This window comes from Grus americana, chromosome 1 (genome assembly GCF_028858705.1).
Source record: "Grus americana isolate bGruAme1 chromosome 1, bGruAme1.mat, whole genome shotgun sequence".
Classification (NCBI taxonomy): Eukaryota; Metazoa; Chordata; class Aves; order Gruiformes; family Gruidae; genus Grus; species Grus americana.
This window is the reverse complement of record NC_072852.1, coordinates 185,982,512-186,007,532: the sequence shown is the minus strand read 5'-3', so window position 1 is coordinate 186,007,532 and position 25,021 is coordinate 185,982,512. Positions and strand designations below refer to the sequence as shown.

At 41.1% G+C, this 25,021-nt stretch overlaps 1 protein-coding gene across 2 annotated transcripts in view; it reads left to right on the top strand.

Annotated features, from left to right (window-relative positions):
• Positions 1 to 25,021, top strand: part of EPSTI1 (epithelial stromal interaction 1) — a 51,309-nt gene that overhangs the window by 10,884 nt on the left and 15,404 nt on the right. Inside the window, exons 3-7 of one of the 2 annotated variants that reach the window (XM_054839564.1) lie at positions 2,652 to 2,735; positions 6,474 to 6,547; positions 7,183 to 7,266; positions 13,837 to 13,910; positions 24,681 to 24,774. In XM_054839564.1, the coding sequence (XP_054695539.1) occupies positions 2,652 to 2,735; positions 6,474 to 6,547; positions 7,183 to 7,266; positions 13,837 to 13,910; positions 24,681 to 24,774 (410 nt within the window). The remainder of the gene's footprint in view (positions 1 to 2,651; positions 2,736 to 6,473; positions 6,548 to 7,182; positions 7,267 to 13,836; positions 13,911 to 24,680; positions 24,775 to 25,021) is intronic. The other variant, XM_054839572.1, reaches the window with a different exon arrangement.

Genomic DNA, 25,021 nt, shown 5'->3' with positions numbered 1-25,021 from the left:
TCATCTAGCTAAACTTCATGCAGAATAAGTCTTGTTGCGGAAAAGATTTTTGGTAGTTTCAGTGCTGGAGCTATTCTACCTGACTTCTACAAGACTCAGCTGGAATTGGCTCTATCCCACTTTTACAGGATTGAATTCAGATTGGACAACCCAACTTTGAATGCTCTCTGGGTCAGGGGGAAAAAGAAGAAAAATATAAGAAATATTTTTCAAAATACTCTCATGTGGAGACTAAAGCAACTAGAACCACTGTTGGTTCTTGAATCTCTGTTTAATGATTGTGAGTGGATCTTTTAATCATAGAATCATATAATCATAGAATGGTTTGGGTTGGAAGGGACCTTAAAGATCATCTAGTTCCAACCCCCCTGCCATGGGCAGGGACACCCTCCACCAGACCAGGTTGCCCAAAGCCCCATCCAACCTGGCCTTGAACACTTCCAGGGAGGGGGCAGCCACAGCTTCTCTGGGCAACCTGTTCCAGTGCCTCACCACCCTCACAGTAAAGAATTTCTTTCTAACATTTAATCTAAATTGACCCTCCTTCAGCTTAAACCCATTACCCCTTGTCTAATCAATACACTCCCTCATAAACAGTCCCTCTCCAGCTTTCCCGTAGGCCCCTTCAGGTACTGGAAGGCCGCAATTAGATCTCCCCAAAGCCGCCTCTTCTCCAGGCTGAACAACCCCAACTCTCTCAACCTGTCCTCATAGGAGAGGTGCTCCAGCCCTCTGATCAGCTTCGTGGCCCTCCTCTGGACTTGCTCCAACAGCTCAATGTTTCTCTTGTACTGGGGCCCCCAGAGCTGGACGCAGTACTCCAGGTGGGGTCTCATAAGAGCAGAGTAGAGGGGCAGGATCACCTCCCTCGACCTGCTGGTCACACTGCTTTTGATGCAGCCCAGGACACGGTTGGCTTTCTGGGCTGCAAGCGCACACTGCCGGCTCATGTTGAGCTTCTCATCAATCAATACCCCCAAGTCCTTCTCCTCAGGGCTGCTCTCAATCCATTCTCCGCCCAGCCTATAGTTGTGCTTGGGATTGTGCCGCCCCACATGCAGGACCTTGCACTTGGCCTTGTTGAACTTCATGCGGTTCGCACGGGCCCAACTCTCCAGCCTGTCAAGGTCCCTCTGGATGGCAAATGAAGATGGGAAAGATCATTTTAGATGGAAAGTGTCTTCACTTTTCCTTGGCTTCAAGTCTTGCTGGTGCAAGTAGCTAAGCAGGAACACCCTGAACTTCTACCAGAAATATTAGATGTGTTAAAGCTTTCATTGCCAAAAATTACAACAAAAGAGCTGTGAAATAAATTCTGTATGCAGAGGTGACCAAGCACTGCAGTCGTGCACTCCTGACTGTTTATTTGTACAAGATATGAAAGCTGAAGGAGCGTCAGTCAGCACTCTTCACGTTTTGAGCCCCCAAGGAAACAGTGCAATAAAAACATTTCTTCTCAAACATCAGGAGTTTGGCTGAAATGCTTCACCAGCAGGCTGGTGTAGGGTTGCGTTACCTTTGGTTGCAAGAAAGAACATGGACTTCTGAACCAAACCGTAATCTTCTGGAAGGAGGAATAAAAGCAAATCATCTTGCAGCTGACTCTGACGCTAACAACAAAGGTGTTAGCAGCTCTGCTGCTCTAATAAAGATCTGCTTTCACTTTGTGCCACCAGCATGCAAGGTCTGAAGCATGCCAAGTTACTTCTGCCTTGGATACTGGCAGAAATAGGGTCTCACCAAATCCAGTCTCTGTCTAAGCGCTTGTTTTAAAGGTGAAATAACAAGCTGTAGTCTGTCTTGGGCCTCTTTAGAGACTTGCCCAGGAACAGGCTTTATCTTGTTAGAGGAGAGCCAGTGTTAGCGTCTGATAGCCATAGCCTGCCATTAGAAAATATGGTTCATGTTGGATTTAGTAAGTGAACTGAGCTCTTAGAGCAACTGAGGTACTACTCTTAAACACAACTCCTCTTTCCATAGGCTTTGTGCATCTTGTTATTGAAAGGAATTTTTTTTTCCTATGTCAGTTGATTCCAGAGAGCAGTTTAATCAACCAGCCATCCTAGAGCATATGGCTGGCAGCCCTGGCTGTATTGACTAGACTGACTACACCGAGAGCTTGCCACCCATCTCGCATGTGGACACCTATGTTGAAGTGTCTTAATCTGAAGCTGAATCGTGCATTCCTCCTGTTTTTACTTAGGGAGCATGGAGCGGGGAGGGAAAATTACTTATTCTTCATTTCCCTGCTGAGGAGCGTTACACCACAAGCATTTCCCTCCGTGCAGCAATAGCATCTTAATTGTAACAACGTCTGCTTTACCTGTAGGAGTAAATGCTGTGGAATTTACCTACAGGTTCTCAGTGATTAAAAAGCAGTCTATTAGCAGTCCCTTAGCTGTTTTTTGTTTTGCTTTTAGGGTTGAGTCCTAGGGTTTGCTCACCATACAGTCTCGAGTTAGGCAAATGATTGCCTTGTTAGTTGATCATTGCAGTGACTGTGTAACCTCCTGAGGGTTATCTGCGCCGCTTCAGAAAAACTTTGTCTTTTCCTGGATGGGTCTTCAAGGCTACATACAATTAATGATACTACCTGCTTTTTAGTGCTGCCTCTAACATCAACATATTTGTTTCTTTTTGCACCTGCTCAGTTGCTAAGAAAGAGCTAGATGACCTGGAGCGGTGGAAGGAAGAGCACAGGCCTGGGCCAATTAAGTTGGCTCCACAGAGACTGGGTAAGACCTGTAAATCAGCTATTATGAATTGCAAAATTTTATTTTCCAGGACATGTTACATTTTTCACTTTTTCTCACATGCTACTTATTGAAGAGATTCAGTGTCAATAAAGGTTAACATGAGCTTACTGTGCTCTGTGCTCTTTGATGGTCGTGGCAATGAAGATGTTTCTGAAATGAAACAGCATAGATATTGTCACTCAAGAAACCTGTCAGGATCAGTACAGAAAATCTGTGCTAACATTTGGGAAAAAGAAGTGGATTATCCCTCCTTCTGGTGACGTTGTCTGTGGTTAATGTCTCTCAGAGGATGCACACTTGGCATTAGTGTGTAGATGGACAGCATGTGTCAGAGACCCTCCAGGTACCCATAAAAAAATTCCTCTGTGTTAGGGGCCAGTACGCGTGCTTTCCTGATGTCTGGCTCCTGAAGAGGCAGAAGTGATCCCTGCAGCTTCAGGGATTTGCAGGCTAAATGTGCATGTGTATTACCAATTTTATAAGAATAGCAACAGAGATGGGTTAATGAAAAACAGGATAAAAAGCTACAGTAACTTAGGTCACCTTGAACGGATGTGTTTGATAATATGACCAACTTTTTTTCTAGACAGGTGAGAGAAACCGTAGCAGATCTCTTCAATTGTAACCACCACAAAGCATTTAATATAGATCTATTTGGAAATTAGGGGTTTTTTTTTAAAAAAAAAGACCCCCCAAAAAACCCCAGTCCACCCTCAATCTTGTACAGAGAATAGGACTACAGGTTGTGCTGAAGCAAGGGGAAGGTTATTAGAAGTGCCTTTCAAGTACAAGTCTTCAGACCTATCTTGTTTTAGTATCTTTCTTTAATGTCTTTGGCACAAAAAATAGGAGAGAGCTGATGAAACTTGCTGACAAGACAAAACTTGAAAGCGTCATCTATATAGAACATGATGAGGGTACTGCACAGTAAAATGGGATGACCTTGAGGAACTGCACTAATAGAAATGGGACAAAATTCATTCTGACAAAATGAATGATTATAATGATGCCTTTAATAGCTTTGTAAATCTAGACCCCCCCTTCCTTCTCTGGGCTGTCATAGGAGAATTTGGGGTGCACAGTGCAGGCTATTGTCTCTCTTGACTTGGGAACTATTCTTTCTTTGCCATGCTACACAAGATAAGTTTGGGGTGGTGTACTGTGTATAAAAATAGATACCAGGTGGGAGATAGAGGAATTTGAACTGACTCCAACCCAGATTTGTTTCTGTGGTCAAGGTGATACGGGTCCCTCATGTTTGTTTTGCCCTGCAGCCTGAGTCCCAGTTGTTTGCAGTGGTGAATCTACCTCTGCAAGTTGGTGCAATGCCCTATATCCCCACCATCGTGTGCAGTCATGTGGCTAGACCTGCTCTTTGTGAGTTCATACATACTAGCTGTTTCTTGCCTGTGAGCAGTTCCTGGAAGACATACTTCTGTCTCAAGAGGACCACAGAGCTTTTTGCTGAAGAAAATGAAATCTGAAAACAGAATTTTGGTGTGTGGCGTCTATACAGAATGTGTGCAGGCTGGCTGCGTGATGGGGCACATGGTGGCAAACCCACAGTGACTGAGTGCGGGGAGTCTTAACTTGTTTGGTCCCATGGCATTTAAAAACTTTCTTGGGAAAGAAGCAAATTAAGAGAAATAATAAAAAAAAAAAAAGCAAGAAAAAGCTGAAAGAATTCAAGGAGGTTATATGAGCTCTTCAGTCACTGTCTAGCTGCCACTTAGAAAGACCCCTGGAGACTGAGACACATGCACTATGTTCAGTGCCTCTGAAAAGAGGTAAGGTGCAAAGATTATTAGATCTTATAATTCCCACAGGAACAAATTTGGAACAGAAGAGAGCTCAAGGAAGGAGAAAAAAATATAAGTGGCATCTCTAATTTCACAACTGTAGGTACTCATTAAGGTAAAAAAAGTATCCCATGTTATTTTCTTAGAGTGATTTTAAGAGACTGCACATCTAGTCCAAATCACCAGAGAATTCTTAAAGTTGAGAGTTTTTAACGTTCATACTTTCCATAGGGAAATAAGTAATCTGGATTTCAACTCTAATACTTGGCTGGCAAACTTTCAGGTACCACAGAGGGATGAGAGCAATGAAGGATGCAAGTTCCACCCGCCTCCATAAGCAATGAGTGGAGAAACAAATCATGCCTGATAAATGCAATGGACTCTTTTTTGATCGTATTATATTAAGCCAGTCATGACATACTCTGACTTCAGTGAAATATCCGACACATGACAGCCAAGCCAACTTGAATGAATTAAACCTGGCCAAAAGGCTGTAGGCAATGGCTAATAATGATCAGTAAAGTACTTATTTGGAGCTGATGTCCAGCAGTACATGCAGAAAAGTACAGTGAACACAAGAGTGTTAAATGTTGCCAATAAAAGGCTAGAAAGAAAGAGAGATCAAGCATCCAAATGGTTTCAAAACTTGTTTAGTAGCAATTTTATTTCCTAGACCTGGGGAGGAGCCACCCTCATAAGATGACAGCTGTATGCTTATGGCTACTGCAGGCTTATTGCTTGTATACCGTATGGTCAGTCTTTCTTGAGAGCTTAATCTTATGGAGTTACTTGTGTGCAAAGAAATGTTTCCACACTTAGGGAATTGATCTCCCATTCACCGAACCTCACAAAGGCACCTAAAGATTAGTTACCTTCCATTTGTAAGTGGAGAAAGCTGCTTTTAGTGAAGGGTGATCTGTCCTGAAGGATCTGGTAGAGTTGTCTGACATTTCAGGCACTTCAGGTAGCACAGATCGGTCCAGCTGCTTCTGTAGAATTAACAGTCACATAGTGGGGAACTTCTCAGAAAATCAGTGGGTGAAAATACAGCCCTCATGCTCACAATGGGGTGGGAGCTGCTGTTGGTTTTTTTGCAACAAGCGAGGGAATGAATTATTTGCTTTCCCAAAGCAAGAAAATACTTTGGAAAATAGTACAGCAAAATAATAGAATCAAACCCACTCCCTCCATCCCTTAAGACCCATTATCACCTTCTGTGTGTGCTTGGGGTTTTTTTTCATTTGTTTTGTTTGTGGTTTTGTTTTGTTTTAATTGAAGGCTGAACATTATGGCCAGAGCTTTGGATGCTCTCAAAAGAGACCCTGTGCGTTTGGAAAGGGCTCTTTCTGCTACCTGGATATAAATATAAGGTCTGTGGGAAAAGGTGTTGATTTCCATTTCAGAAAGGGGATTCTTCTTTGACCCCCAAGACATTACTTAGAAGATATTCAAATGATAGCATCCCATTAGAGCTGGCAGAGACTCCAAGCTCCTAAATTTCATAAAAGAGAGACTTTTTGGCAATAAAATTTCTGACTCTTTATATGTGTGTGACAAACTGAGCAAAGGTGGGGAGAGCTGGATCTGAAAATGAAGACTCATCTGCAAAGCATGACTGATTTTCTGAAAATGGAATAGTTCCTCAGTAAACTGATCATATACTGTAGGACATATTTGCTGGTAGAGTGGATGATACAGTGGATGCTCTGTAAATAACAAGCTAGTGCTTTTGACGGATGGATAAAATTATCAAAAAGGTCTCTTGTCTATTCTCTTTAATGTCAGACAGCTACTGTAATTATGAAAAATTTCCTGTATATGCATACATCCAATCTGTTATATTGCTCGGTTCTGAAATGACTGGCATTTGAACTTAAAACACTCATGTAAAATGTAATTTATACTTTTTTTTTTTAAGGTGGAAAGGAATCAGAGGCTCAAGCAAGGCAAAAACAGCAAATGATGCTCATACAATCTAAATACCAGCAAAAGGTCAGGAGGAATAAATTTGTTTGTTTATTTTAAGAACTCAAAAAAATTTTCATCAAGTGTTTCATATGGCTATAAAATGAACTCACAGCTGCTTGACAAAAGAAAGTCATGAAACCTGAAGGAAGCAGCAGAAAACTAGAAATAGATGTTCCGCACCAAAGAAAATGAGAAATCTGGCTATAAATATGTAGTAACAAATATGTATTGCAGATCATATCTAAAATGATAACCACTACAATTGCAAAGCCACTTATATGCCTCACTGTATCTTCCTGCATGCTGCCTACACTTCGACTAATTGATCAATGTACCACCCCATCCAGTGCTTATGTAGAAATGTTGTTCTTGTTATAAAAGGTATAAATGCCTGTAAGTTATCAATCAGCTGTGTGATTCCTTGCATGGATGCCTATTTATCAGTCCTAGATTTCTCAGCCTTCACAAAGCCGATGTTGCAGTAGCTGATGCACAGCCTGCTTTATTCACTGCCTCATTTTAAGACTAAATTCTGGAAACTTTCCTCAAACACACTTTAGGTTTGAAAGATGTGGAGTACAGGAGTCAAGTCCTATTACCTTATGTGTTCTTTGTATACATACATATGTACAATAATTTTCTATGTTTATGTCATACAGCACAAGAGAGAAGAATACGTAAATGCAAAAAAGGCAGCTGAAGAAGCTAAAATCCTGAAACAGAAAGCAATTCAGAGAGAAAAGGTAAACATGGTTACTGCAGAGTTGGAGCCATACAGCAAAGTTCATGTCTCGATGCTTGATTTTGCTGAACTACCTGGAACAGGCTAATTAAATTAAATGGTAGCCCTGGACTACATCAATACCCCCAAGTCCTTCTCCTTGGGGCTGCTTTCAATCCATTCTCCACCCAGCCTGTAGTTGTGCTTGGGATTGCCCTAACCTATGTGCAGGACCTTGCACTTGGCCTTGTTGAACTTGTTTGCACAGGCCCACCTCTCAAGCCAACAAAGATGTTAAACAGTGCCGGTCCCAGTACCAACCCCTGAGGAACACCACTCGTCACTAATCTCTGCTTGGACATCGAACCATTGACCACAACTCTTTGAGTGCAACTATCCAGCCAATTTCTCATCCACCTGGTGGTCCATCTGTCAAATCCATGTCTCTCCAATTTAGACACAAGGATGTCGTGCGGGACAGTGTCAAATGCTTTGCACAAGTCCAAGTAGATGACGTCAGTTGCCCTTCACTTATCCACCAATGCTGTAACCCCATCATAGAAGGCCACCAAATTTGTCAGGCACAATTTGCCCTTAGTGAAGCCGTGTTGGCTGTCACCAAAATCACCTCCTTATTTTCCATGTGCCTGAGCACAGTTTCCAGGAGGATCAGCTCCATGACCGTGCCAGGCACAGAGGTGAGACTGACTGGCCTATAGTTCCTTGGGTCTTCCTTTTTTCCTTTTTTAAAGCTGGGGGTTATGTTTCCCCTTTTCCAGTCAGTGGGAACTTCACTGGACTACCACGACTTCTCAAATACGATGGAGAGTGGCATAGTCACTTCATCCACCAGTTCCCTCAGGACTTGTGGATGCATCTCATCAGGTCCCATGGACTTGTGCACCTTCAGGTTCCTTAGAAGGTCTCGAACCTGATCTTCTCCTACTGTGGGTGGTTCTGCATTCTCCCAGTCCCTGCCTTTGCCTTCTGTGACCTGGGCAGTGTGGTTCAAGCACTTGCCAGTGAAGACTGAGGCAAAGCCAATGCTTTATCTGCATTGTGCTGAGTGCACCCTGAAATTCAGATGCCACTCCAGCCCCTCTTGGGGGGTACACCCAGATGAATCACTAATATGTAAGATCACTTTATCTTCTAGTATTGGCCATATATTGACACCAACAATAGCTCACTTTCAAATCTTCAGTTTTATTTTGCGTGCTTGTTTGTTTTTTTTCTAGTAATTCTCACAAAGCATCTTCTCATCCTGTGTGCTGCATAAACCTTTGTAAAAGTTCATTCATGTCTCCTTAGTGGAAACGAAGTAGCACTCGGTTGAGATTATAATGTGGAATTTAAATGAGAAAAGAAAGAGGGGGAGCATGATACTGATGTGCACCGTAGTAATGAGAGAAAGGGAGATTTCAGGTTTGCAAGTTTTGTCTCCACAACAATAAAAACGATTTTCTGTGCAGAAGCTGAATGCTGGGAATTAATTAAAAAATCAGCACTACTGGATAATGTACAAGGACATGCATAAACAAAAATAGCCTTAATTGCCTCTAGGTAAGGGTTAGTCTGTTCCCAGTCTTTCAGTGGTTAGCATTAGTCTTTGGGGATAAGCCCATACACGGTAGCTCACCGATGAAATAAATATTATCATGTGAAAATATCATTAACAGTTACCAGCTCATGTATAGCTCCAGTAGCAGTGATGATAGCAATGGTAGAAAGGGGATTAATTATATTTTATTCACCTATTAAATATATGTTGTTTGCCCAGGGGCATTGGACAAGAGAAATGTTGCAAGACTGCTATAATTTATAGTTACATCTAGAAAATATATTGATGTATCAGTTTTGTTTTCATGCTCTTTAATTTCCTTACCTTCACTCCCACAGATTATAAAATCTTTATAGATGTTGTAGATAGTAAAATTGTAACTATCAGTTTCTTCTAAAGGAGAATGCAACATCATGGCAAACATCTTTGCCAAACAGACTGTTTAATTTGAATAAACAAACATATACCCACAAAACAAATAAACAAACAAAACAGAGGAGCATGCAAGGGAACTCTTAATTTGAGTTTGTTTATTCGGGTTGTCTTCCACAATAGTGATTGAGCTGATGAAGATTCCTGCTTGGAAGATGTTTACTCAACTTTGCATTTAAGAAAAGCATGCTGGAAAGCCACTAAAAGGTGTTGATTTGGCTATCTCACCCTGCCTGCAGATGAAAGGCTCCTGAAAGCTAGGGATGACAGGAAAAGGATCCTAAAAAACTACTACTGTAGGGTCAACATTGGGCCCTCGTTACTGCAGGAGAGGAACTTTTTTTTTTTATTTTGAAGTGCTAGGTTTGTAGGCAACTGCGCCTGCAGGTCATCAGCTGAAAGCATGTCTTTCTGCAAATTCAGAAGCCACCTTTTCTTGCTGGCCAGTCCTTCTTTTGATCAAGGTTATTATTCATTCAATAAAAGATGAATTGTCTGACGGTCTGAAAGGAGATAATGGCTAGCTGGCTTTATCAGCAGAGGCTCTGAAACTTTAGGAGCTGGAGAGCTACTTTGCCAACAAACATGAATGATGAAGCCCTACAGACTAATGTGTCATGACTATAATGGGTGCTGGTACTCAGCTCAGTTCTTCCTCAATTGCAAGGATAATGTACTGTAAGCTAGTGCTTACATCTGTTTATGTTACTGCTTTAATGCTTATTCTAAAGAGAAAAGCAGTATCCGTTCTTCCATTATCTTTGTGACCAAGAGAAAACTGGGTGTCTGCCAAAGCAGTACCCAAATGTGGAAGGTCTGCCTTACCATCTGTATGAGTCCACCTGCTTGTCTCTGTCATTCTTTAATTAACCATGAGGTTATGTACTGGAATACCAACGCTCTTGGCACCTACATTGTCTCTCTCCAGCTCCCAGAGAGAGGAGAGGTGGATCCTCCCCCCTCATCCTGTGTTCCACAGGACCAGTTTGTTTGAACTGGTACTCGGGTCTCCATGTGTAGTAGTTGAATGCGATTTGGGATCACGTATGCTCTATGTCAGGCAGTTTGAACTGGGGCTGCTTCGATTTGTTCATGTGATAACCCTGGGGTGCATGAGTTTGGATATACTTCAAATCTAGTGATCACTGAGTGCTCACTGAAATAATTTTGGAGAGACTTTGTAACGTTAGCAGGGGAGTCCCTATTTCTGTATTTGTCCCTAGTGCTGAGATGTGTAGGAAAAAGTGTGGGAGTTCATGGGAAGTAGCATTATTATTATTATTTGCTAATTAGTAGCAGGCATCTGCAGTTTAGTATCTTTTGTGCAGCCTTTCACAGATTTTGCCCAGACTGAACCATAACTTCCTTTGAGTCTCTTGGATGAAAGGACTGTCAAAGTTCCCAAGAAAATAAACAAGTGCCTGATAGTTGACTTCTTCTGGATAGTTGGCTTCTGGATAGTTGTGGGTGTTGGTCTCTTCTCCCAAGTAACTAGCGAAAGGACAAGAGGAAATGGTCTCAAGTTGTATCAGGGGAGGTTTAGATTGGATATTAGGAAAAAATTCTTCACCAAAAGAGTGGTCAGGCATTGGAACAGGCTTCCCAGAGAGGTGGTGGAGTCACCATGCCTGGAGGTGTTCAAAAAACGTGTAGATGTGGCACTTCAGGACATGGTTCAGTGGACATGGTGGTGTTGGGTTGACAGTTGGACTTGATGATCTCAGAGGTCTTTTCCAACATTTAAGATTCTATGATTCTATGATTCTTGTATTTTAAGCTTTCTGCATTTGTGCTGTGCACAAAATAGCATAACTTCAGTGCACTGGATATTTCTGTTTCCTGTCATTCAATGGTTGTGCCTGTTATCCTGTCTTTAGCCTTTTCTTCTGTATTCCAAATCTTGACTAAATATTGAAAGATTTGAAAGATTTGAAGTCAAAAGGCTCAGTGTAATTCTACCATGTGCAACTTACTTCCTTTTGCTCTTACATTACACAGTAACAATCCTGCCATCTTTAGAAACTGTCCTATTTCGAATAAACTGTAATTTCATTTTATTCTTTATCAAATCATGTGCTCTTTAATTTGACTGTGTTAATCAGCATGAATGGCCTTGTTCAGGAATTTGTTAAAACCAGGCACTTTACAGACCTTCTGCTGATGCTTTTCAACATGTTTACCTTCAATATCACAGCTGTTCCACTCTTGGCTTTGTTTTTGAAGGCAGTGCCAAATGTGGAGTGCTTTGGCAATGCCTATTGATAGATTGTCATTAGTTAGAGAAAGTGCCAGTCCCGTTGCCTGTCATTTGTATGTGCCCTAAGCAGGGGTCCCTGGGTAAACCTCCAGAGTAGAAAGCAGTCACACCAGCCGTAAGTAAATAATTTCAATATGCTGGAGTTTTCTTCAGGCACCATTCTGGTGGTAGAATAGCTGTAGGATATTTCCTTCTTTTTTATCTAGTGGGAGACAGGGGTGATATTGATGGATTGTATTTATCAAAGTTAATATAACCATGTTGTTCTAGCTAGGAGCTACACCACAGCAACTCTGGTGAGCTTTGGATTTGAACTTTCAGGATCCTTGCAATATGATTGTGGATCCCACGTCAAATGCTTTTTCAGAGGTGAAGGCATCAGCTTTCAGTGTTGAGCAGTGGTGGAGAAAAGTCTGGGAGCTATTACTGGTGTCTTGAGGGTATCAGCATCAACTTTGACAATAATAGATGCCATCAGATTTCCTTTCTTCCTCTTTCCTTTCTTTCCCTGTAAATTGTTAAGTTGCACAGATGGGTGGGAGTCGTCTGCCTGAAAAATCATCTGTCTCTGGGTGGAGGGGTTAGGAGCAAACAAGATATCCCTCGAGCACTATCAAAATTTACCTATACTGTGAGGTGATATCCCTTACTTGAGTTTGATTATTTTTTTTAGTTGCATCAGTACTTCATACTTTCTACCACTGTCTCATCGTATCAAATGACTGAGTAACGGGACACCTTATTCAGAGATTCATCTTTGTTTATTTTCCCATTGCCTTTTTCCAAAAAACTTGTAAGTCATTTGCCTTCCAACAGTTTATATCATTACACAACATAGTGGCTCTTTTCCTATCTACAGACATCTGACAGGATTTTTTTTTTTTAATCCAATCCATGCCGAGAAGGAATTTGCACTTGTTTTGCAAATCTCTTCCAGACAGTCATTCTTTATCCAGTTAAAAAATACTCACCCTGAAATCACTGAAGGCAAAGTAATTGAGTAACTGCCAGTAGAATTGTAATTTTTCTGAAATGTCATTGATTGCAGGACAGGAAGAAAACGATGAGAGTGGGGGTTACAGCCCTGTTCTTAACACCACTTTCCCCCTTACACACACCCACCCCCATTCTATCTGGTCTTGCACAATCCTTCCACTCAGGTACAGTGTCCTCTCCCTGATTTGGGGCTCTGACCAAATGTGCCATTCCTAGTTACAGCTCCCTTCTCGTCTTTGCAAGGTATTGTCTGAAATTCCCAGGGCACTTCGTTTAGAGCAATATCTGGTTGCTGGGTTACCAAACACTTTTTTTCATTTTGAGGGTGGAGGATGAGTAGAGTGACAGTCCAGGGTGGCGGGTTGCTCAATGCACTGGTCGTTGTGAAGCTTGGGTGGGAGCTCTTGTTGGAGCATGCCCCCACCAACTGCAATGTTGGAGCTTGTGTTCAAAATATAGCAGGGCTGAAATCCTGGTTTCAGCACTTGATTTGTACATTTAATACACTGAACTGCTTGTTGACTGCTTTTCCCACTGGACCTACCTACACCTACACCTGCCTGTGTGTCAAAAAAAGAGAATTGACTGGCCTCCTTTTGATTGGAATTTAGCTTGAGCTACATATTGCTGCTGCAGCAAGTTGTCTAGTTTCTGTTTTATTTTAACATTTTATCCCTCTTGAATTTGGGGAGTGGGGCAGCTTAGACAACCTTTCCACTGGAAATTATGTGCAATTTTGTGTTAAGGGACTTAATCACTTGTGTAGTATCCAGATTTCCACAGGAGTTTTGTGTGTCAAGGCTTTGGTTGACCCTTGCACTGGGCATGGTACCTGAGACAGAATCACACTGGTTAAATACCAATGCCTCTCACCTTTGTCCATCTTAATATGCATTCAGCTGGCCAGTACCGACACTCATGAAGGCCACAGGTCTATGTGCAGAGCAACATGTATGTGTATCACTGTGCTACAAGACTATCATCTGTTTTGGTGTGGTGGTTCATGTTGTCTACTTTCTTACTAGAATCAAAGCTGCATCAGTTATACTGAGAGATGACCTCAACAGTGCTGTGGTGTGAGAAATGCAAAGGCACACGAGGCTCTTTTTGAGGATAGATGGGTCTGGCAGGAGCACAGTGCGGTTTTCTCTTTCAGATGAGTTTACTAGGATCTGTTTGGTCATGCTTGAACCCTTTTAAATTTGGGATTGGGTCACTTCTGTACCTAACTGCTACTGTAGTTGTTTTGAAAAGCAGAATATTGAAATACTTGGATTGAAATAATCAATATTTTTTTCTGGCTTACTGGAAACTTCAAGTATGTTTTCCTGTTTTCAATGCTGTAGGCAGAGAGACTTGAAGTTAAAAAAAGGAAAGAAGAAATGCAAAGAAAAGAGATGTTCCTTGAAGATCAATATTAGTGAGTAAAATTTGAAACTTATTACCTAAATCCCTCATCTGCTTGTCCTTCTGTTTTGGGTTTGTTTGCTTGCTTGCTTGCTTTTGTCTGATTTGGGGCTTAGGAAGGGTTTGGCTTCTGTTGCTGTTTTTTCACATTTTGACTTGAAACTTTTGACTTCAGGGCAAGAGGCAATGGGCGCAAACTGAAACACAGGAGGTTCCTCCTGAACATCAGGAAACACTTTTTTACTGTGAGGGTGAATGACTATGGGCACAGGTTGCCCAGGGGTGTTGTGGAGTCTCCATTCTTGGAGATATTAAAAAGTTCTGGTCAACTGGCTCTAGGTGGCCCTGCTTGAGCACAGAAAGTTGGACAAGATGACCTTCAGAAGTCCCTTCCAACCAATCAACCTCAACCACTCTGTGATTCTGTGAAATACTCCAAGCTTCGTCCATTCTGTGTGCAATTTGGTTCAGTAGATTTTTCTTAGCTTCTCAAAACATACACTTCGAAATGAAAACTGTGAATTATAGAATGACTTTGTGCTTTCTTTCTCTAACTGAATCAATATGTGATCATTCAATCCAAGACTAATTATCAAAACAGGATCTAAATTACATCTCTGCCCATTTATTTTAGTGACTAGTAAAGAAATCTAACCCACATGGAAATAATGAGGACTTCCTATATTTAGCATAGTCCTGCAGCTTAAATATAGAGATCTGCTGTGAAGACCTGTTTCCCAAGAATACCTCCTTAATGTCAGATTTAGATATGGCTTAATTCCTGACATAATTAATTCCATTGGCAGTGAATTTCCTGCCATGTCAGTTCACTCTACCCTATTTATTTATTTTTAACTAATCCAAACCAATTCTATCACTTAATTAGCACACAATGCTGTTTAGTCACCTTTACCTTTTTTTATCTTTGGCTCCTGAAATTACTCACCTGTGTTCTCAGCATGATTGATTGCTCTTTCCTCCTCTGTGACCTTTAAAGGAGTCACTTTTGTCCCAGGCGAGTAGCTCCAGTTCCTTCATCATTTGTCCAGACTCTGTTCTCTAATGTATAGACATTTTACTGCTTTCTTACTGATCTCAGCCTTTCTTGTCTTTTTCCTTTTATTTTTTTCCCGTTTGGCTTTAGGTACAGCTCTTTCCTTAAATATATTGCCAACGTTTGTCTCTAGATATTGGTATTTTGCCTGCTGTTTGTCCTCTGTTTGTTCCAGTGTAGATTTCCCACAGACAAACCTTGATTCCTCAGGATTTCTGAAGACCCAGCTTTAGATCTCTGTCTGTTTCTGACAGACTAGACACCTTTATGCTCTTTGAGCCTAACTCAAGAACAACCTCATCAGATGTTTTCAGAGCAGGGTCCTCAGTTATGTGACTTGCTTTTTCCTAAGGGGATTGTCAGGGTTCTTATCTTCACACTTAATCTGTTTGGGTTTTTTTTGCCTTAAGGCTTATTCAGTTATGAACAGAGACATATCTCTTCCTTTCCCTCACCTTCCCTGTCTGTACCTTTTTTTGCTTAGGGTGAAATGAATTTTGCTGATCAGCACTTTTTCCATTAAAAGTAAGCTTGGTTCTGTCAAAAGCAGGTCCAAACCCTCTGAAACACCTTCATGTGGGCAGTCGGTTGGTCCCCAGGTGATGCAGGATCCCAGGCTACTTGGCCACTGGGAAAGAGACTGACTGGCGGATGTTCTGTCCACTGGTTTAAGAGAACTTTGTGAGCGTTCAAGTGGTGTCACCTTAGGAAACCAAAGTGACTGATGTGATTGAAGGTAAAGATGGACTGTCGAGCTGCATTGCTCGAGATTATGTTCAACTGTAAGCAGATTATTTGTGTGTACTATGTATTGAACATACACCAGGAGGGCCCTGTAGATACTGCACCTGAAGGAAGTGAGCTGAAAACCTACCCACAGTGAACTCAATATTGGTTAACCAAAAACCTCCCATGCTATACAAAGTGACACTAGTGCCCTCTCTGGACCAAAGGAATCCTCCGGTGGGCAAAGGAAGAGGAGTCTTGGGCAGTAATGGATTTACCACCAGATGTTGTTGAGGTCATATTGCTAAGATATTGCATTATGGAGCACAACATCCAGTAGTGATGGGAAGATAACTGTGCAACATCTCAGATCTTGTAAAGTAACTTTACTGATGTACTGCTGGTTATTAGAGACATGTTCACAGAAGAGTGCTTGGTATTTAAAGCCGTGCTTTTGCATACTGTGCAAAAATGAGTGACTCATTACTTCCATCATCTAAAAGGCTATGTCTAGAGGCGAAAAGAACAAATATGAGGTTGTGCCCCTTTCCTCACTGTCTCTGCTAGAGTATTTTGATCTCCTTTTCTGCTTGCTTGGAGAGAAGGAAAGGAAAGTCATGAGCTGCATACAAAGCAATGACCTCTGCAAAGTCATGGCCTGTGGAACCATTTCAAAAGATAAGCTGCCTTGTTAGTCTCTTCTCTGTAAGCATCTGTAGCTGCAACATCACAATTTTCCTGAGGAGATCAATGCCTACCAGCAGTGTCATTAGCTGGGAAACCTTTTAAAATTGATCACCACCTCTAGCTATATCTGCCTCTATGGGGTACAGCCCAATCAGTACCTCTCTTGTAAGAAGTGCAGCTTCTATTTGTTATGGAAAGGCACTTAAGGTTGTTGTGTCATTAACATACTCTGACAATAAAGTATGATGCTGCCCAGAAATTCGTTGTTCCGATTAAATCCCTGTCACTATTAAAACCAGGAAATTCTCACTGAAATACCCTTTCAAAGGGTGTAACATGAAGTAAGTGAATGCCAAAAGGAACAATTGTCTGCAGCCTTGTCCACCATCTGCAGAATAGTTATTTCCCATCTCTTGAAAGCCTTGTTAGCTTCTTTGTGTACAACTAGCCCTTGAAAGTCAACTACATTTGTTATCACAGTTGCTTGAATATGTGTTTGTGTCTTGTGAGAATGAGGTCTAGACACACATGCAGAGCTCTGTGGAAAAGTCTGTAAGTCTTTTGGGATCACCAGCTCCTCTGACCCAGGTGGACTCAAGCTCTGTTAGGTGACTAAAATGGACAAAACCCACAAGGTATCTCCTAAAGTAGCTGTGTACAAAAAGCCTGAACAGCACACAGGAGCACACTTTGGGCTGGGGGAGTTGCTGCATGGCAGGGTTGCTGTGGTTTGTACTAACAGAGGAGAAACACCTCAGGGATTTATCAGCGATAGCATTGCTGTGGTTCTGCCTCTGCAGATACCAGATCTTGAAAATAAAGTACATGTGCACTTTTCTACTGGAAACTACTTACACATGAAATGGAGTCCTTCCTTCTGAGTAATGGTGTCTTGGATACATTTTACATTGGTGGCCTGTGGTAGGGATTGTGTGTCTGTCAGAGTGCATTAAAAGATAATGAATGCTTGTGTAGTCCATACTTTGCAATTGCTAATCCTTGTGAGGAAAGGACTGAGTGTCCATCTTTCCAAATGAGAATCAAGATGATGGCTGGCTCAGGACTTTTCAGGACATCTCTCTTTAGTTAGGACACAAAAAATGTCGTTTAAACAGCAATGAGGGATGGCCACCTCATGACTTGCTTTTCTCTGTGGCATGCTGTCCAGGCTGTATGAATCTCTGCCTGAACTGTAGCATGTCTCGCCATCAGGTTTTAGCCCAGCTCCCTAGTAAGGTGCTTTTATTTGATTTGGGCTTGATTTCCCAGAAACTGTAGTGTTGGATGTGATCCACTGCGTTTCTAATAGCTATCTACCTATTTATGTAATGGGAAAAGCAGTCTGGCACATAGGGTTTCTTTTTAATAGTACATCATGCCTGTTTTATCACTTCATCTTTCCCTTTGTTACATATTCATGCCTCTGTTTTTGTGAAGGTTGTACTCCTGTAAAAATTCCTGGCACTGCTGCACTCGGGTACATGTGTGCACTCAGTATATTCTGCTCAGAATTTGGAGCTTGGAACAGAATTTGCCAGAGTGCCTCTAAGTGCATATTCCAAACATAATGCAGGAGGTTCACCAAACCAAGCAGATATACACTTGCCTGCCAAAGCGGTTTTCTCAAAAGTCCTAAAATGCAAGAAAATAAACCTGAATCAAAACAGAATTTTTATTTATTTATCTATTTTCACAGGATAAATGCGAGTGTCCTTGCCAGTTTTCAGTCCCCTATGATGTGTGGTTCAAACAGCAGGCTGGTAACAAATTTTCCCCACAGAAGTGCAAATGTAAACCTGACCAGACTTCTAATATAGGTTGCTAGAGAGAATGAAAGAGGGATCACACAAAAAAGGGTTTGCAGCCTTGAGAATCTTTTGTTTGCTTCTTTTTACCACAATGGTCTTCATTTTGTTCATTTGCTCCTGATTATTTTAAGCGTTGTCAATTATTTAGCTAACAGGCAGAAAACTAGGCTTTTATAGACATCCAAAGGGACTCTCTTGAGTGTAATAATGAAGGCAGTTTATTGAACGCCTGTGAGGTTGCTTTCTAATTGTACGCATTAATCTGCCCATGCAAGCTGGCTGAAAATATAGAAGCAGATTGCACATGCAGATGGAGCACACAGAATGGAAGATCTATGCAATAGACTTATACAAAACTGCATTTTTCTTAAAACTGGATTTATGCTTATTACTTCAGAAAATAAATGAAACTTGATGTCTAAAATAACTTCCAAGAGTATTGGATGAGTTGGTGGGAGGAAAGAATAGCCTAGCTGTATTACTTCATCCAGTCAGGAAAACAAAAAAAGCAAGCGGGTTGACAGGAAAGATTAGTTTTGGGTGTGGGTGGGAAGTGATGAAAATAATTCTGCTGAGAAAGTTGCTTCTTTTTTTTTTTAAACTATTTTTATACTTTCTTGAAGTCTTATATCTAAAATGAAATAATACCACATTTTTTGTTCTTATCCTCAAGAACAGGAACACATGTTCAAGAACTTGCAGACAAGAATGCCTACCAGCCAAAGATAGCACAGTTTTGATCACTATCATTAGATTTGTCTAAGTCCTCCTTAGTATGCTTGTGCATTACTCCCAGTGAAGTCTGTGAATACTGCATTAAGCTTGATATGTGGCTACTGGAAAGAATTGTGCTGGAAAGCAAGTAAACTAGATACCCAGAAGATGGTCTTTCTTTCCAGGAAAGGGCATTGGGGAAGAGCCATCAACATCATATAGCAATTTAATGGGTTAATTTTTTCACATTATAATCTTTCACCTTATAGCGTCCAGCAAAAGAGAAATCCACTACCCCCAGCCCCTCCCCCCCCCCCCCAAAAAAAAAAAGAATGCATAATAGTTCATGCTGACATCTTTGCACATTTGCTGTTTCTTCTTACCCCAAAGTGGACTCTGTCCTGCAGGTGTGGGTTAGAGTTGAGGTAGAGGAGGAGAACCAGAATCCGTATAAAGCTGAGGGCATGTTTGTTGCTGACAGATGGAGGTGTGTTTACTACCTTGCCCCTTGTCATGTCCCAGCTGTGGGAAGCATGGCAGTTGCTTGTAGCCTTCTGAATTTACCTAAACCTTGTAAACGTCTTGTTGCTGTGATAAATCTCTGCAAAGAGGAGTGGATGTGAGAGGAGATGTGTATAATTGTATACCAGCAAAAGCCATTGGTGTCCCCACTCAGACTATCTGCAAATTTCTTAATGGGTTAATTTTTAAATACATGCCTTTTGGTGGGATTGTTTTCACAAATGATGTTATCAGCCCTCAGCATCATTCACACTTTAGAAAATGGTTTTCATTTGTGACAATCCCAAATACACCTCCATTTGGAGTCTCTTTTTCCATCTCCCAACATAGAATCTATGGGAAGCCTGCATAAATGGACAGCAATCTCATTGACCTGTGCGTTCACTTCTGGAATTTCTTCTGTTTTATCATTTGATTTTGTTAGGGCATGTGACTGAGGAGCAGCAATGGCCCTAATACCAGCCAGCCTGGCCTGTGGGTCATAGCAAGTGCCTGACCAGGATGCATATGGCAATGTGCAAGGCAGAACCCTTGCTGAGGAAGGAACAAGGGCATGAGTAAGAACAGACCCGCCATGGACCTTACTGAAATGAAAGCCTGCTTTTCTTGTGGGTAGGCTTTGGTAGGGTTAAGCAACGGAAGTTAATGTCTGCAAAAGTAGAGGAAGTTTTTACACTTAGCCAATTAAATACGTTGAAGTGGGGAGAAGTGTAGATATGCTTGCTGGTGCTGCAAAAAGATGTGTCTTGAATGAAATTCAGGTTTGTTTTTAGGTTTTGTTTTTGAGAGGGAGAGTCCTGCTATTGTTTAAAAAAACATCGTGAAACTTCTGGGCAGATGCGTGAAACTAACATGCATGCATTATGCATGGTTCTTAGTTTTTCAGCTGAATTGGAAGAAAATGCTGAAATACCACTTTAGCATTCCTTACTGGCAAAGAATTTGGAAGCTGGCGTGTCCATGTCATTCAGCACTAGATGCTACTTTTGTTGTCTTAGTGACTAATCATGTTGTCTCCTCTCTGAAATGGCTATAACGATTTACCTGGCTTGGGATTCTGTTGGGGATTTTTTTATTCCTGTTTTTGAATGGCTCTTAGCATACTTGTGGCTGTTCATTAGAGCAGAACTGTAATGCTGGAGATCCTGCAGCTTGAGAAAAAAAGGAGTTCAGGAGCTGTCTTGTTTTCAGTAGTAATAAAAGTGGCCATTATCTTCTAACAATTGTCAAGAGAAATAAATAGATTTATGATATATGCAAAAGTATTGTGAGTTGTTTTTTATTTTTGTTTTTCAAAAGCACTGGCATAAAAGCCGGTATATTTTTCTATATCCTGGCATTTCAATATCCATCAATTAAAGCAAAAGAATTAACTGCCACTGGTTTCATTGGGAAGCAGTAATGAAGATTACAAGAAACCTTTTTAATTGATGCATTTTTAATGTTAGTCTGTAAAACAGACTTAAAGCCAAGAGCTTTATGTATAGGCAGAAAAATTCTTTTCTTTACATCTTTGTTCTGTGAGGAATACAGTCTCAAATGAAAAGCTTAGCGAGCCGTGCTGTGTGACTCTTGGGTGGAGTAAGATGCTGGGGACTGAGCCCCTGTCCTTATTCATGTCCCTAAGGATGAATCCTTTTCAGGATTGGCTCTTCTGTTTGCTTTGAAGATGTGAGAAGATTTACCCAACTAGACAACTAGACAGGAGTTAAGACCAAGTGACACATGAAGTTAAAGCATAGGATTTTACACCTCAGGTCCTTCAATGAAATCAGTTGTGGTTCTTCAGATCTTCCACAGTTGCACACTGGAGTCAACTATGGATCTTTCTGCTTCTCGGCTGTCAAGGTTGGTGACCCTGTTAGAGCATGGGAACTCCTACCTAGGCCAGACAAACTCAGGCTCACTTTGGCTTTTATATCCACCCCCTTGGCTCACCCCAGTGGGAATGTGGGCAGCACACACATTTAGTTCCAAACAATAAAAAATGCATGTGGATTCCCTGATTTACAAGTAGCTTGTGAGTGCAGGGTGCCAACTCTAAATCCCTAAATTAGACCATTCTCAGTGAAACACCTAGCAGATTCATGTTTCTGCATTTTACATGTACTTGTTGAGCTTCAAGTATATGCTTTTACATAACAGCTTTTAAGGACTCTGCCTGAAGAATAGTTGTGAAATGTAAAGCCAGGACCCACAGAAAGCATCTGCAGCATGGACTGATTTCCACAGTCACGCGCTGTCCCCTCTTAGCACGTTACTCTATCATCCTGGCAGCAGAGTCAGTATTTTCCCATGACGGCTCTTTTTTTCGGCCCCCGAATCAAGTATTGTGCTTCACTCCACCACAGCTGCAACTGTACTAGTAAATAAAACACTGTCAATCACTGTCAGTTTTGAGGCCAACAAGCCTGAGACTGCCTGCTTCCATTGCTAGCAAACTTTTTTACCTCCCAGAACAGGGTGGTTGCATCCAAAGTGGGAGTTACTTGTGGTTGATATTCATTCCCGGACAGCAGCCAGGAGTTATTTGTGAAAGTGCTATTTGAAACAGGTCAAAACTATTCCTGGAACTGTTACCACAATATAGATGGCTGAGTTCCCATGCTAAGAGTATTTCCTGGTGCTAGTAAACATATCAGCATGGGAGTCACCTATTTTAATTAGCAGAGCAAAAGGCTTGTTCCCAATGGTGTAATGGGAAACAGGGCTACGAAGAACGACAAAATACCCTCACAAGCTCCTCCAGTTTAGCCAGTGCTTCTGAATGGCTCTCTTCCCTTCAGCCTGATGCTTAGGGGTAGTCAGAGCTCAGGTTAGCAACCTGTTTGGAGGGTGCCATCTTCTTGGTTTGTCTAAATTTTGAATCTCCTTTTGCCTAGCTATTTTTGAAGGGTATCAGGATGCTACTGTATTCACATCACTTTCTTCAGCTCATGCTCTTCTTTCCTTAATATTAATTAGTTTAAGGGAACACATTGTATTAGCATCTTTGATTAGCCCTTGAAGTTTTAGCAAACGAGTGAGATGTTGCTCCAACTGTCTGAATGTGGAATACCTGTGGACACTTTGATATGCTGATTTCCTTCTGGAGATAATACTTTCCTCTCTGGAACGTTAATTGAACTGTCATCTCTCTGATGACTTCCCCCTTTCTTTGCAGCATGGCTTATGCTATGCTCTGCATTGTAATGACTTTAGGTTTAATGTTATGAAAAATACCATTCAGACAATATTTTGACAGTCTGGAAACTCCAGAAGCATTACTGCGTTTCCACAGAAATGATACACAAGGAATTAACATATATGACTGACTTGACTGAGTTTGTCTTTAGTCAGATTTGGAAACCTGAGTCCCTTTCTTGTGACAGGGAGACTTCATTAATGTATTACTTAATTTAGTGTGGTAGGGTGTTTTCTATACTCAAAGGCAGTGCACAGTCTTGCTGAGAATCTTTGTTTGCTTCCCCTCTTGTAATCATCTTTTCTAATACCAAAACTGAGTTAGCTTTTCATCTATCGGCGTGCTGATCTGGGAAATGCAGTGTCTTAACCATCCACCCCATTTTTATGCAAATAATGAGAACTTCCACATACCCCATGTCATTCTTTTGCCATCCATAATGAATAAGGACAGCCAGGTATAAACCCAAGTTGTCAGATGTTTCTTTGCAGAGCTTCAACCTTCTCAAATATATTCCAGACTTTCTGTAGGAGTTCGTAGTCTTTCTTGTGTACAAATAAATTGTTAATTTAGCAGTTTTAGCATAGGTAGAGAAACACAAAATCTGCAATTTAAAACTTCAAATTCCCAAAATTATTCTGTGCAATCTCACCACTCAACCACTCATCTTTCATGGAAAAAGTGTGTGTGCTTAACTCTTGGGTAAGAAGACTATTAATTTGTTTAACCTTGGTATAAAGGTGCTTTGTAGATGAGGGAATCTTATGTTTCACTTGGTTTTTTCTGTATGGTGCGTTGTCTGAGGTCCATGTTAACTGCCCAGATAATGGAGGAAGGAGAGTGAACTGCTGAACTAGGAATACTGAGACTCTAAAAGCGTGGCTTGCTACGGCTTGAGCAAGTACTCTGTACCTGAAGTGGTAACATGGTTTTGTATTGTGTAGAGTAGCACAGAAGAACTTGTAAGTTCTTGTTCTTTTTCCCCACTTCTCAATATACCTACTGACCAGCAGGACATTTTCCAAAAATGCATCTACTCACCATTTCAAATCATGGAGTGAAAGATAAAAACACACTTGGTAGTCTGTTTCAGCAGTTAGTCATCATCACTCTTTGGCAGCCAAGACTTTTTCTTCAAGGTAATGTAACTGTCTTTGGTAGTAGCATCTTCTCCCCCACAGAGCTAGCTGGCTGCCCTGTTAGCAGAGTAAATCTTTGTGTTGAATGCCTCTTGAAGCACTCTTTCTGCTCTCACTTCAGTCCTTTCACACTTTCCAAAGCTGTATACAGAAATAAAGTTGCCTCTTTCCTCTGATTCTATTCCTTTGAGTGAGCGAAGACTTGAATAGATATGACTTCATCTGCAGGTTAGGAAACTGATTCCTGATCATGGCACTGAAACTCCTATTTTCAGCATTTGTTTATGTTGTTGCTTGTGACTTTGTTTAGCTGTACTTCTTAGTTGAAACTGGGAGCAAAGCAATGCTACTTTGAATCTTGTTGAAAAGGGATGCAATTGGAAAAATAAATTTGCCCTTGCCAGAATAAGAAATGACAATGTTGTGCAATTCTGCTTCAACTAAAGACAAACATTTTTTTTTTCAATGCTAGAAAATGCTTCAAAGTCTTGCTGCTTGATTAAGTAATCTGTTGTAAGGCTGCATTGTATTAACCATGAAGGAAAACTCCTTAAAATAATCTTTTAAATTACTTATCTGAGATTTATGGATCTGGTAGAAGGATTTGCAACAATTTAGTGAAGCAGTTCCATTCTGATCAAGTTCAATGGTATGTAAGTCTGTGTTTTATAATGACGAAAGCATAACCACTGTAGACCCCAAATATGCAAATGACAATAATTGTTTGCTTAAAAATTCCACCCAGCAAGTGTCTTACCCACAGTATCGGTTCTGTATCCTCCATCCCATTTCATTCTGTTTGTCTCCATAACCTTTTGTTCCACCTGTGATTTTTTTTTCAGCAGTCACATGATAAAATGTCTAGGCTAGATTCCAAGGGTGGAATAAAAAGCTGTATTTATTTTTATGGAAGCACTAACAATTCTATTTGGATTGGATTTCTTCATAGCAAAACCAATGAATTATTGAACAGATTGGACTTGGGTTTGCCAAAGAGTGATTCCTGTCAGATTGCTAATCATGGCCCAGAATCTACAGCATGGGTAAGCAAAACCATGGCATGTGCTATATTTTCTGTCAGTTTCCAGGTGCTGTCAATAGTGTAATATTAGAATATTCTAATTGAGCTTAATTGCCTAGACATAACTCAGTGAGTACCAAGGAGTCTTTCTGGGTGAATGAGATTGCCTATGTTGCCTCTTATACACTGGCAGAGTATCCTACACAGTAGGGGACTGCCTTTATTGGTTACAAATCACTCTCTGATAAACGGGAGCCAGATTTATATTC